Here is a 13,227-nt window from a genome sequence, read left to right as displayed (position 1 = left end):
AACTTTTTTCTAATATTCTTGACAGATGCTATAGTTTGAAAGAACCTATGAAGTTATACTTTGGTGTAGAACTTCAATAGCTTCTATTTTTTATGGCCAAGTGCCAATGTGGTATTTGGGTCTTTGTCATAGTTTAATGTATTCAGATCTGTTTAACAATAAAAAAGATGAAAAAAGAGACGTATAAAGCCAAAACATCAGAGAAGTTCAGAGGAATACTGAATATGTTCATAAGAGGTCAGAGCTATGAGATGTAAAGGACACTTCACTGCAATATCTAGTAATAGAATTTTGTGAACTTCAAAGTATTTATTTTGTGGTCCAGTGACTTAACTGTAAACATTCATGTGGATTTCTTTTTTGCTAATGCAAAATATTAAGAAAAGAGACACAACATGGAACTTATCATGTTAGGCTTCTCTTATAAACTTATGCAGCAAACTGAATGAGTCATTCCATGTTTAAAAGATTTGGGTTCTCTTTTAAAGTCTTTTACTCATTAGGATGCCATATAACACATAGTCTGTAACTTCAACATTTGAGTCCAGGTACTGCATAAGTTTCTATCAGAGATTGTTGGTGGATTTTTTTTTTTGTTTTGTTTTAGTGGTTTTTTTTTTTTTTACTTTAAGTCTCTTTGAATATTTGAAATTTGTTACTTTGGACAAGGCAGCTGAGTAGGTGATTATAGTGTATCAAAATCTATTGTGAGAGGTTATTTTAATGACTCTCTATCAGCAGGGAAATGTAGACACTTGGATAAAAAGCAACATAATTATAATGACAGCATGAAAGTAGAGTAGTGACACCCAGAAAACCCAACTAAAAATGCTTTTGACAGTCGTGGCTAGAAGCTTTGTTTGAACCTTTAAGTAATAACTGTTTATTTATAAAAGAGACTTCCTCAAGAAAGGGAAGGGAAATGAGAATGTGAAACTCTTTTTCACATGAAATGAAGATTTCTTTAAATGTTCTTAATAGAGTATTGTGCTAAGAAAGTATAGAAAATGAACAGAAGTATAAAAAATGAACACGTATTTTCTCTTGTTTCATAATGGATTGAAAAAAAGGTCCAATAGCCATAAAATCAAAATAAGAATAAAAAAATTTGCTGGCTGAATTGGTGATCCAATACCCTAGTTTTCTATAAATCACTCTATGATATACACTAGAATATGTTGATGGAGAGAAATGAAAATTTGAATTGTATTTTACCTTTAAATGACATTAATGGACTTAGACACATGTATAAATTATTTTCTGAAATTTTGTTAATCTAGGTATTGCTTTTCTTTCTTTTTTTGTTTTTTAATAGGCTTGGTTGTCAGTGGAATTTCTGAGGCCTCTCTTCTTTAGTCATGTCCAATGCTTCATGATCTTATTTGGAGTTTTCTTGACAAATATCCTGGAGTAGTTTGCCATTTACTTCTCCAGTTCTTTTTACAGATGAGGAAACTGAGTCAAACAGAGTTAAGCAACTTTTCCAGGGTCACAAAGTGCCTGAGACTGGATGTGAATTCAAGTCTTTATGACTCAAGGTCCGGTGCTCTATCCACTGCACCACTTAGCTGCCGATGAATCCTCACTATTGTTCTGCAATAATTTTATCTTTTTTTTATTCCTTATTGATTTCTAGCAAGGACTGTTTGAAAAGAATTCCTTTCTATTGAGGCTGTCAACTCCATTCTTCTTCTCTTAAAGAATTCTCAAAAAAAAAGTCACCTACTTTGCTGAGAAAATCAAAACATCCACATGACTACTTGACTTCCCTCAGAAGTTCTCTGTAATTTCTTGTTTGGCCTTCTCCCTTTCTCTTGGTTCTAAAGAACAAATATCTCTCTGCCTGACCAAGGCTAACTGTACTACACATAGTAATTTTTCCTTCTTATCGCCTCCAACTTTCTTTAGGATAGCATTCCACTTCATGAATCTTCATTTTCTTATTCCCCATAAATTCTTTGCCATCAAATTACAAATGTTTGGTGCAGTTGAAAGAATGCTAGAACAAAAATGAGGAAGATGCATCTTCATGGGTTCAAATCTGACCTCAGACACTTAGGAGCTGTGTGACCATAGCCAAGTTACTTAACCCTGTTTGCCTCAATGTAAATGAGCTGGAGGAGGAAATGTCAAACCACTCCAGAATCTTTGCCAAGAAAACCCCAAATGGGGTCACAAAGAGTCAGACATGACCAAAAATGAGTGAACCAACAAAACAATAGCAGCAAATGTTTAGTTTTCTATATCTCAAAAATATAATGTAATATGCCTTCACACACACAAACACACATACACATCACCTTCATCCTTTATTCTGCTTCTTTAAGCCTCTAAGAGTGATAGGCTAGAAACAGTATTCGAGTCAATAGGCCTAGTTTGGCATCTCAGTTCTATACTTTCTAGTTTTGTGACCATGAGCAAAGCACTTAGCTTTATCACATAATAAAGCACTTATCTCTGTCTGTAAAATGGAGATATTAAAACTTGTACTAATATACAAGGTTGGTTTTAGTAAAGTGCTTTGTAAAAGAGATATTGATTTATTATGGCTATTATTGTCATTTTATCTTCTTTTTATTACCAAATTTATTCAAGAAATAGTTTATATTTACCTTCAAACTACATTTGAAGCCACACTTCCTTTGAACCTATTAATTACTTAATTATTTCACTCTGACTTACATTCCAACCACTCTACCAAAATTATTTTCTTAGAGGCAGCTACAATCAAATGGCCAAATCCAATGCCATTTTGTCAGACCTAGTTCTCCTTGACCTTCCTGTATTACTGCACATGTTGATCAGCCTTACTTCTTTGAAATTCTGCCATACCTTGGTTTCATGACACTAGAATGCTTTGGTTCCTATTGTGCCTCTAATCAATCCTTTGGTAACATTTTATGACTCCACTTCTACCTCCTGTGTCCTCAAAATCATTATCTACCAGGGTTCTATTCTCAACCTTCTTCAGTTTTTTTTTTTTTAATATTATTCCCTTAGTGACCTCATGTTGCAGCAAGCACCCCAGTGTCCCCAGGGTGCCTGCTCACACAGGTTCTTGGATCTGCTTTGTTAAAGGAAAGCAACTCAAAATGGGTTAACAAGCTTACTTTAATCAGTCAGACATATATCGTTTACCTTGTTCAGGAGAAAAGGTCAGCAGCACCCTGAACCTCAAAGCATACAGGCATAATTATCAAGACAGAAACATCAAGTAGACAGATTTCCAAACTGTCCAACCATTACATCCATACCCAGTCAACATCTGGGTTTCCACATTCTGGGTTTTTCAAAGCCGGGGGACTCTCAACAACGGCTTCCCAGAATTCAGAGCAAATCACAGAACACTTCTCAAAGTGAGTCCCAAAACAAAGCTACACATCAGGGCTTATATAACCTTCTCCTGGCTCAGAGAATGTAACAACCTTTTGGACCCACTGGCCAATCAAAAAGTATCAACTGAAAAACAAGCCTCCCACCCCAGTCTCCAGGTGCACTTTAGCCTAGGGGCAGGGAAGATCTTTAAATTTGCATTTCCATTACACCTCATAATCTCCCGTAGTTTCATTTCTCCTTTCTACTGACAGGTTACTAGATCTGTCCATCCAATCCTGACCTCTCTCCTGAATCCCAGCTTTATATTTCCAAATGCCCAATTGATATTACTCCTTAGATTCCTAGAACCTCAAATTTAACAAGTCCAATTCAGATGCATTATATTCTCCCTACCAAGAAGTTCTACTTCTCATTTTTCTATTTCTATTACTAGTACCACCATTTTCAAGGGCTGGAAGCCTTTGGTTATCTTTGCTTCCCCTGTCTCATTTATCTTCAGTTCTTGTGTCTTTCCTTTGTGGGTTGTCTTCAGTTTATCCTATATATGTCTTATTCATGCATAGTTGTTTGCGTGTTTTCTCTTCCATTAGACTGTGAATTTCTTGCTATCAAGGACTATCTTTTGCCTTTCTGTATATCCCAGGTGATTAGCACAGTACCTGGAATATAATACCTTACTAAATGTCTGTTTATTGACCCATGTATAATCTGTGGCTCCTATAGTGTATATATTTAATATATGTAATATCACGTATGTATATTTTACATATGCATATATGTGCACATGTGTGTGTATACCCACACACATATGGGTATCTGTGAATTGTCACTTTCTTTTACTTCCCACTACTGCCACAATATTGAATTATCCCTTGCCTGACATAATTGGTCTTCCCATTTTTTTCTCCTCTATTTCTATCTGGCCTAATACTGCTGGAACATTTATCTTTTTTTTTTTTTTTTAAGCAATCGGGGTTAAGTAACTTGCTCAAGGTTACACGGCCAGTTTTTTCTGGGTGTGGTGCTGAGTATCTGAGCCCAGATTTGATCCAGGTCATCCTGACACTGGAGCCGGAGCTCTTACTCGCTGAACCACCTGGCCGCCCCTAAGCAATTGGGGTTAAGTAACTTGCTCAAGGTTACACGGCCAGGTGTTTCTGGGTGGGTGCTAAGTGTCTGAGCCCGGGATTCGATCTCCAGGTCTTCTCAACACTGGAGCCAGTGCTCTTACTTGCTGTGCTACCTGGCCGCCCCAACATTTATCTTTCTAAAGATTTCTACTTATGGAACCACATTGGACTTTGATAGACTAGATTAGGTATATTATGCACAGTCTGTGCCCTTTCCCTTCATTTTCTAGACAATTCCAGCCATATATAAAATCCCACACATACACTCCCACTTCCCAAATCTTCTTTATAACTTGTCTTCTCCTATTAGAATGCAAGCATTTTGAGGACAAGGACTGTCTTTTGTACTTTCATTTGTATCCTTAATACTTAGTAGGATGTATGATGTATTGTAAATACTTGATAAACATTCTAACCTTCCTACTATATATCTATCTCATGTCAATTTTTCACATATAAGGCTTCAGTGGTCCTCTATTGCCCACCAGTTAAATTTCCTATTCTTTAGCCTGAAGATCACTATAACTTTCATACTCTACGTTTCTGGCCTTATCTCTTAATACTTCTTATGTCTACCCACATATTCTCTCTAAATACATCCATTCATTTTACCAACATATCCACATTCCCTCAAGTTTTCTCTTTTGTTCATGATGCTCCCTCTGCTGTTCCCACCTCATATGCAAAAGTGAAACTAAGTTTTCCTTACTGAATTCTCTAGATATTTTATAAATCTCTTAAGGTACTTGTAATATTCAAACTTGTATTACAGTTATTTATGTACTTCTTTCCTCTACAATACGAAGCAGTGGAAAAAAATGATTTCTTTTAAGTCAAAAGACCTGGGTTTGAACTCCAACTCTCACACTTTGAGGTAATGTATATGACCTTGAACAATTTCTTTTTAACTTTCAGAGTCTCAGTTTCTCATCTCTAAAATAAGATAGTTAGACTAGATGGAACCTAGCATCCCTTCCAGTTGTAAACCTGTTATTCAACCTATCTTTGACTAGAGTGTAACCCTCAAGATGTTGGGGAATATGTCTTCATATTTATATCCATCCTTTTGGCACCTTGTATATCGATATGAAGCATTGAGTGAATATTTGGTGAATATTTTAATAACCTACAAAGGAAAGCCATTCACAAATAAGATAGAGTCAGGGGAAAAAAAATACAAACCTGAAGCACTATAGCGAAGTGCATATATAGGAATGATGGTCAAGAAAACAAAAAGCGGGAGCTGATATAAAGCAGAGGCAGTAAACAGGAATCAATGTCAGAAAAATTGTAGAGTAGTCTATAATCTTCCAGCTGAGAAAGCCCCATGGAATAGAGAGAGAATGCTGGCTCATGAAGAGTCAAAGCTCAGATTCCCCTGGACTTTGTGACCTTGGGCAAGTCATACCAACCGCTCTGGACATCCTGTCCTAATCTGTCAAATTAAAAGCCTCTGCAGTCTATGATGCTGTGAAAGCAGGATCACATGTAATAAGAAGGAAAACTTTGGAAACCACTAATAGTCAAGTTTATGGCCCAGACCAAATTAAAATTTCATACAGACATCACCACTAAAAAGGCACCTGAACCCTTTTAAATACCTACTTATACCTTTTTTTTTACTTTAACTCTACTCTAACTTATGGTTTATTCTATGCTCATCTAACCAGAGTATCCTGATATCAGTAAAACATATTTTTAAGAATGCATTAAAATAGTTTAAAATATTGATGTGTAGGAATATGAATGTCTTCTACTACTCAGGAAGTATTTCCAATTGGCATAACAACTATCCTAGTTCCTTTTCATTTGTCAGTTAAAAGAGAGTCATTTTGGGGGAGCCTTTGATGGGTATTAATGTAAATTGCCTTCTAAAAATGCTTCAGTACCTACCAAGAGAGAAAGTAACCCTAAATCTCTTACTGTTCATCAAAAGTTTCATCTACTTCTCTGAAGTTTTTTTTAAATTAAATGTTCTTCCTCCTTTTCTTTAAGTCATGTGACATAAGCACCTCTTTTTCTTTGATACCAGATCTCAGATAATTTCTCTGTTTGCACAAGAAGGAGTGCACAAGATAGATAACCAACATCTGTTTAAATATCTACTCTTTAGGACAAAAATAACTGGAGGGATGGGGAGTAGAACATTGAATCAAATCTACCATTGACAGCAATTTTCCTTTGAATACATTTGCAGAAATATTTTCCTAAAATATGGCTTTTCTAGATAAGCACTCTGATAGAAAGGCTCCACTTAGCTATGCCTTGCATATAAAAAAGCATATTTCATCATTGAATTCAAACTCCATTTCAGCAAGCAATTATTAAGTGACTTCAGTATGCAAGTCATTTTACTGAACTCTGGAAATCAAAAGATAAATTTTTAAAAAGGCCCTTTTCCTAAAGCAATTTACATTCTAATGGAGAGATGAAATGTAATGAAAGTAAAACATGTATATAATAATTGGAAGTGGAGAAAGTGAGAGGTAATTATTGAATGGATTAAAAAAGGTTTCCTGTGAGATACAGCTTAAGAACTGAGCTTTGAACTAAGTTCAGGGATTCTAAAGTGGGGCGTGAAGAGGGAGTGTACTTTGGACATGAGAAACATTGAATAAGCCAGTTCATTTGGAATATAGAATGTGGAAGGAATGTAATGTGTAATAAACCTGGAAATGTAAGTTTAAACGAGGTCATAAAATTGTTTGAATGCAAAGCAAAATTGTTTTTATTTTATTGTAGAGGCAGTAAGGAACTGGTGAAATTTCTTAAAGAAGGAACCAAAATGGTCAGAATTATCCCTAATTAATATTACTTTGGCAGTTGTGGAAGATGAATGGGAAAGGGGGAATTGGAAGCTGGGGGTCCATTTAAAAGGCTGTCTAAGAAAAAAGTGATGAGAACTTGAATTGTGATGATAGAAGGTGTGATTAAAGAGGATTAAATATCTAGAGAATTCAGTAGGGAAAGCTCAGTCAGTTTCACTTTTTTATTGGAGATGGGAACAGGAGAGGCAGCATCATGAACAAAAGAATGAATGTGGATACGTGTGGAGAATGAATAGATGTGTTTAGAGGGAACATGAGGATACACATAAAGATGATTAGAAGATAACGCTAGAAATCTAATTTAAGGAAAGAGCATGAAAGTTATGTTGATCATTAGCCTAAAGAACAGGAAATTTAATTGGTCAACAGAGGACCACTGAAGCTTTATATGTGAAAGATTGATATGAGATAGATATATAGAAAGAAGGTTAGAACATTTATCAAGGATTTACTATATATCATGCATTCTACTAAGTATTAAGGATACAAATAGCTAAGAATACACTGGTGTGAGAGATGTGGAAGTGTAATAGGGAGTGAAAACTAATTACATATGTGTAAGGAGAGGTTGAATGGAGGCTAAAAGATAACTTCACTGCTAGAAACCTGGTTGACTTTCAAAAAATTAAGTGGTGATACCCTAACAGAAATAAATAATTTTAAAGGGGAGACAAGCTCTTGAGTTGTTTTGAACATGTTAAGTTTAATATACTTATAGAAGGTCCATTTGCCCAGAAGAAGTTGGTGAATATGTAGCCCGAAGTCATCCCCACAGTAATAATAATCACAGACTCCTTATTTGTCAGGCACCATGGTGGTTATCTAGGCTAAGCTGTCCCTGACAAGGGATCTCTTTTATAACCCACAATAGGCCTCAGTTTAAAGACTTTGAGAAAAATGCAAATTAATTAAGTCATGTGAGCTCATATCATGGAAACATTGTATGTTCAGTTATTCATCAAAAAGCAAAAGATCTTCTTGTTAAGGAAAATGATCTCTTATTTTGTCATATGCTTTTTTCCCCTCCCTTCAGAAAATGATGAGGTCATCAGTTTTTCATATGTTCATCCTGAGCATGGTGACTGTAGATGTCATTGTTGCTGCTAGCAACTACTACAAAGGAGAGAATTTCAGAAGACAATATGATGAGTTCTACCTGGCAGAGGTGAGCATATTGGTTGTGACATCTAGATAATTTTTGAAATATGAAAATGAATAATAATTCCACAGTCCAATTTTCACTACAAAAACTCAGTGCCCAGACTATAAAACTGATCCTTTCCCTTGAGGAAACTGATCCGTGGCCAGTGGATTCTTCTGTTTGGAAAAGGTAATGAGAATTGTTCATCTTTGGATTAATGAAGCTAAGTCAACTGAAACTCAGTGTTCTACCCATACTATAGGCTTTACTCTGGATCTCAAAAAAAAAAAAAAAGACTACTGCCTATATAACTGGATGTTTTGGCTCTGGCATGAGACTAGTTCCTATTCCCACCTAAATAGAATGCATCTTTCAGCCCATAACACTTCCTCCTGGCAACTAGTCCCAGAAAGTGACCATGATTGACATTTTATCATCTAGATTATTAAAACAACCTCCTAATTGGTCTCTATGACTGAACTCTCTTATCTATCCTACACATTACCATCAAACTCATTTTCATAAATACAGACCTTACCCTACTATTCCCCTACTCAACCAATTCTGGTGGCTTCTTGTTATCTATAAGATAAAATATAAATACCTCTGCATAACTTACAAAGGTCTCTTTAAAAATCTGGCTCCAAACGATCTTTCCAGGTTCATTGGAAATTATTCCCTGACCTGTACTATGTATTCCATATGAACTAATATTCCAGACAGCTAATATGGCTTTCTCCCTATTCTATACACGTTGGATATTTTATCTCCTATCTCTATGGCTTTGCACCGGCTATCCCTCATATCATTAATCAATTCCTGCCTTCTGCCTCATAGAGTGCTTCACTTCCTATAAAATACAATTCAACTACCATCGTTGGCATGAATTCTTTCCTGATTCACCCACACACAACAGATAGTTGCCTTCCTTTTCAAAGTCCTTGTATTCAACAACTTTGTATATATTAATGTTTATTCACTTTATATTTATGTGAGAGACATTTCATGTGTATTTGATATCTATTGTACTAGAATAGTTCCTTGTATTTTTATTATTCTATTTTATAATTTCATTATTGATATTGTATGCTCAGTGCCTAACACAGTGCATGGTATCTAATTGGTGCTTAATAAATGCTTACTGGATCCTGGACTAATGTCATTGTTGTAGGTTATGACACCAAGCTCATCTTAGACAACCAGAAGTCCTCCTGGGTGATGTAGGATTTTGTTTCTGGCTTTTTCGCATTTTCATTTCACAATCATTTTCACCATCTGATTAACTATACTTCCCCCACAACCTCTCATTAGCACAGGTATGAATGAAGGTTCATTAAATAAATTTCTTTGGGGTGGCTAGGTGGCGCAGTGAGTAAGAGTGCCGGCCCTGGAGTAGGGAGGACCTGGGATCGGTTCCGGCCTCAGATACATAACACCCCCACAAAATAACTATCCATGCAACCTTGGGCAAGTTACTTAACCCCAATTTTTTTTTAAAAAAAGAATATATTTCTTCATATAACACATGGTGCAAAATTATGAGTAAGCAACATCTAGTTGCAACAACTAGTCTATAGAACACTGCTCGGAATATTATATAGTACTCTATTTTTTGTTTAAGAATTGATTTATTGAATATTAATCTATGTATCATTAAAGATATATGAATTTTTAAAGATATGAATGTAATATGATTTTGTGGGTCACATTTTTCTAGAAGAACATTTTTCAAAAATCTTTGATATAGGTCAATGAAAAGTAACTTTTATTTTAAAATGTGATTTCTGAAATCTTCCTTTAAATAATTACAGCTGACAATTATGTAGCATATTAAAACTTATTAAATAATTTCCTTGCAAGCCTGTGATGTAGATAGTGAAAATATCATCCCTATTTTTCCATGATGTAGCTGAGACTTAAGTGATGCATGTGGCTTAAAACAACTAATATGTTCCAGAACAAGGAATCAAACCTACTATGGCAGATTCATTTGTACCTAAGTCTGTGAACCGACAGACTGCTGCTAGATCCCTTTTGTCATACCCTTCCTAAAATAGCATATATTTTGTACCCCATTCTAAAAAAATACAATATTTGAAAATATTGTGGTTTTGAATTTCAAGTATCATTAATTTATTGAAATCATGAGGATACAACTCCATCTACTATTAATGCAGATCAATGCTATTTCTGTTATTTATAGTTGTAAAGAAGTTGTTTGGGATTCAGTCAAGGAGATAAAGAGGTTTGTGAGTAAACATTGATCTTGTATTGATTTGTGGAAAGTCTAAAGAATGCTGTGGCTCTCACTGTTAATATGGCTTGTTAATTTCTTTATTATTATGATGGAATCAGCTTACTGGTTTTGGGATTCAGTTTTCTGTTGTCTAAATAAATGTTTCAGTTCTGTCCTCTACCTGGATAATCTGTTATATTTTACAATATAATATCGTGTGATATTTATAGTCACGATCTTTATCGTGATCGTGGGCACCATTAATATTGCATTGGAGCTACAGCATAGGATCATAGAATTAGTATCTGTCAGTTCCAGAACTTAAATTCCAATGTTCTTCACTTTCAAACTTGGCCCTCCATCCAATGACATAGTGCAGGCTTAATATGAATATGCAAACTTTTAAAAATAGATAAATTTGAAGTTAATTATTTACATTATCAATATGTTTTTACAATTTTCTTCAGAGTTCTTCAAATCTTCATGCAGTCAGGTTTGATTTCCAGAACTACAACTTGCACAATTTTTTAGGAAGACATTAATTTCTTAAAACAAGGTGTACCTGTAGGAAATGGACACCTATGTGAATATCACTTCATGGTTAATATGTCACTTTTAAATTCCTTCCTTTTTAAATCCCTTTCCTTATTGTTCAGGTTCTCTTTGACAGCATGCAAAAAAGCTGTCAACCAGTATTCCTGAAGGTAGTTTCCTGAAACAAAATGTCATTGGTAATGAACTTATCCTAGAGTAGAGATCTGCAGGCAAGGTGGTAGAGCTGCCAAATTGCTTATTTCCTATTAAATTTCTTATCAGTGTAACCAATATTCAAATGGTGTAAAAATCTCCTTGCTTCTCTGAAAGTTAATTCCCATTAGATTGCCCTATTTTCAACTGATGTCAGTATCAATCTTTCATGTCTTGTAGCACTTGGTGTAGTGAAAGACATTTTTGTGACAGTTTCTCAGGTTTCAGGAAAAAGCTATAAATTGATTTCCCAATTTAAAAAAAAGTTCTTGTAATGGAGAATAATACATATACATATGCAGGTATATGTCTGTATATATTTATATGTGTATATACATATATGTATTTATACAGATACATGTACATATACATAATATACACTATATATGTATATATAGTATATGTATATGTGTGTATATTAGAAATTTAAAAAAATTAGTTGATTCTTTGCCTCATATATCTCCCTCATATTTAGTTATTTATTTCCCTGTGAAGGACGGTGAAGGAGACTTTGGGAGTCAAGTCTAAGACTAACCTTCTGTCATAGTGTATTAACCTTATGTTTATCTAACAATCTTTTCTAGAAGCCTCAAGCCCTTTGTATCACATCACCAACTTGAGCAGAAAAGGGGAAAAAGGCTGAAGTATATCTGTCACAAAGACCCTGAACTAAAGCTATTCACTTTATTGCTTTGTGTCTAGCTCAGAGACTTGATGATTTGTTATTCAATATACAATTCATAAAAAGTTTTATTATCTGGTTTCTCAGACTACAGCAGATTAGAAGCTAAAGGCAGAAAATGAAAGTCCTCAGAATAAGTCATCTCTATCAGTTCCTCCTGTGGATGCTGATATGTATTATGAAAAGTCTGTGTTTAATGCTCCCAGTGTTCCCAGATGATGGCTTCACACAGATAACCATTAAGTAGATGCAGAACTGTTTTGCCATATGGTATGATAATGGCGATTTGTAATGGCATCCTTTAGTCATCAGGCTTAAGCAATATATGATAAGGTATTCTTTAAAGGAGTATAGAGAAGATTCCATCAAAAATTGCTGAGAACAATGTTTTGGTATTTCAGGTAATGTTTTTCATCTGGAAAATTTGCTTACATGAAATACATTGTTTCCTGATAAGGCTAGACCAGCTAGGGCCTACTTGACAATAAAAGAATAGAGCACCTTTGAAATAAATTTTATTAGATGATTTTTAAAATTATTTTTTGGTAAATACAAACAACTTGGATGAAAGTATAGGAATTCTTATGTTAATACTTAAAAGTAACATTTTTTGCAATTAATGAAAGACATTCATGACATTTTGCCAAAATGTCCTTTCCACTGCCAAAGTAGTTATATAATGAAATAGACAGGACCCATAATTTTTTTTCAATTCATCCTCCACAAATTAATATTTGACTAAGGACTATCTACAAAACTGTTTTTTTTGGTCAATAATTTGCCCATGAATCAAAAAATATTTTCAAATACACTGGGAACTAATAGATTAGCAGCTGGAAAATAGTTATTGTATACATTTTATAAAACTGAGTCTTAAAAAAATATAAAATAAAGGATTATTCCCTGTTGAGCAAGATAGGTTATATGATTTATGGGATATGGCTGTCATTGAAGTAAATAAATTGTGGTATATTTTATACCACCACGAAATTTAAGATGCTATATAAATATCACTTTATTTTAGCTAAATGAAATGATTCAAAATGAGACCACTGTTCTACTTTAAAATAAGTTAGATCTTATAAAAAACCTTTATTGAATTATAAAGGGTCCAAACATGAAAGTTA

At 34.5% G+C, this 13,227-nt stretch overlaps 1 protein-coding gene across 1 annotated transcript in view; it reads left to right on the top strand.

Moving 5' to 3' along the window:
• Positions 1–13,227, top strand: part of NALCN (sodium leak channel, non-selective) — a 558,956-nt gene that overhangs the window by 279,282 nt on the left and 266,447 nt on the right. Inside the window, exon 11 of the mRNA XM_069064204.1 lies at positions 8,328–8,459. Coding sequence (XP_068920305.1) covers positions 8,328–8,459 — 132 coding nt within the window. The remainder of the gene's footprint in view (positions 1–8,327; positions 8,460–13,227) is intronic.

The sequence above is a fragment of the Petaurus breviceps genome, unplaced genomic scaffold (genome assembly GCF_028583685.1).
Source record: "Petaurus breviceps papuanus isolate PSGF00001 unplaced genomic scaffold, PetGlider_PUasm1.0 90625, whole genome shotgun sequence".
Lineage (NCBI taxonomy): Eukaryota > Metazoa > Chordata > Mammalia > Diprotodontia > Petauridae > Petaurus > Petaurus breviceps.
This window is presented reverse-complemented; position numbering and strand designations above follow the sequence as displayed.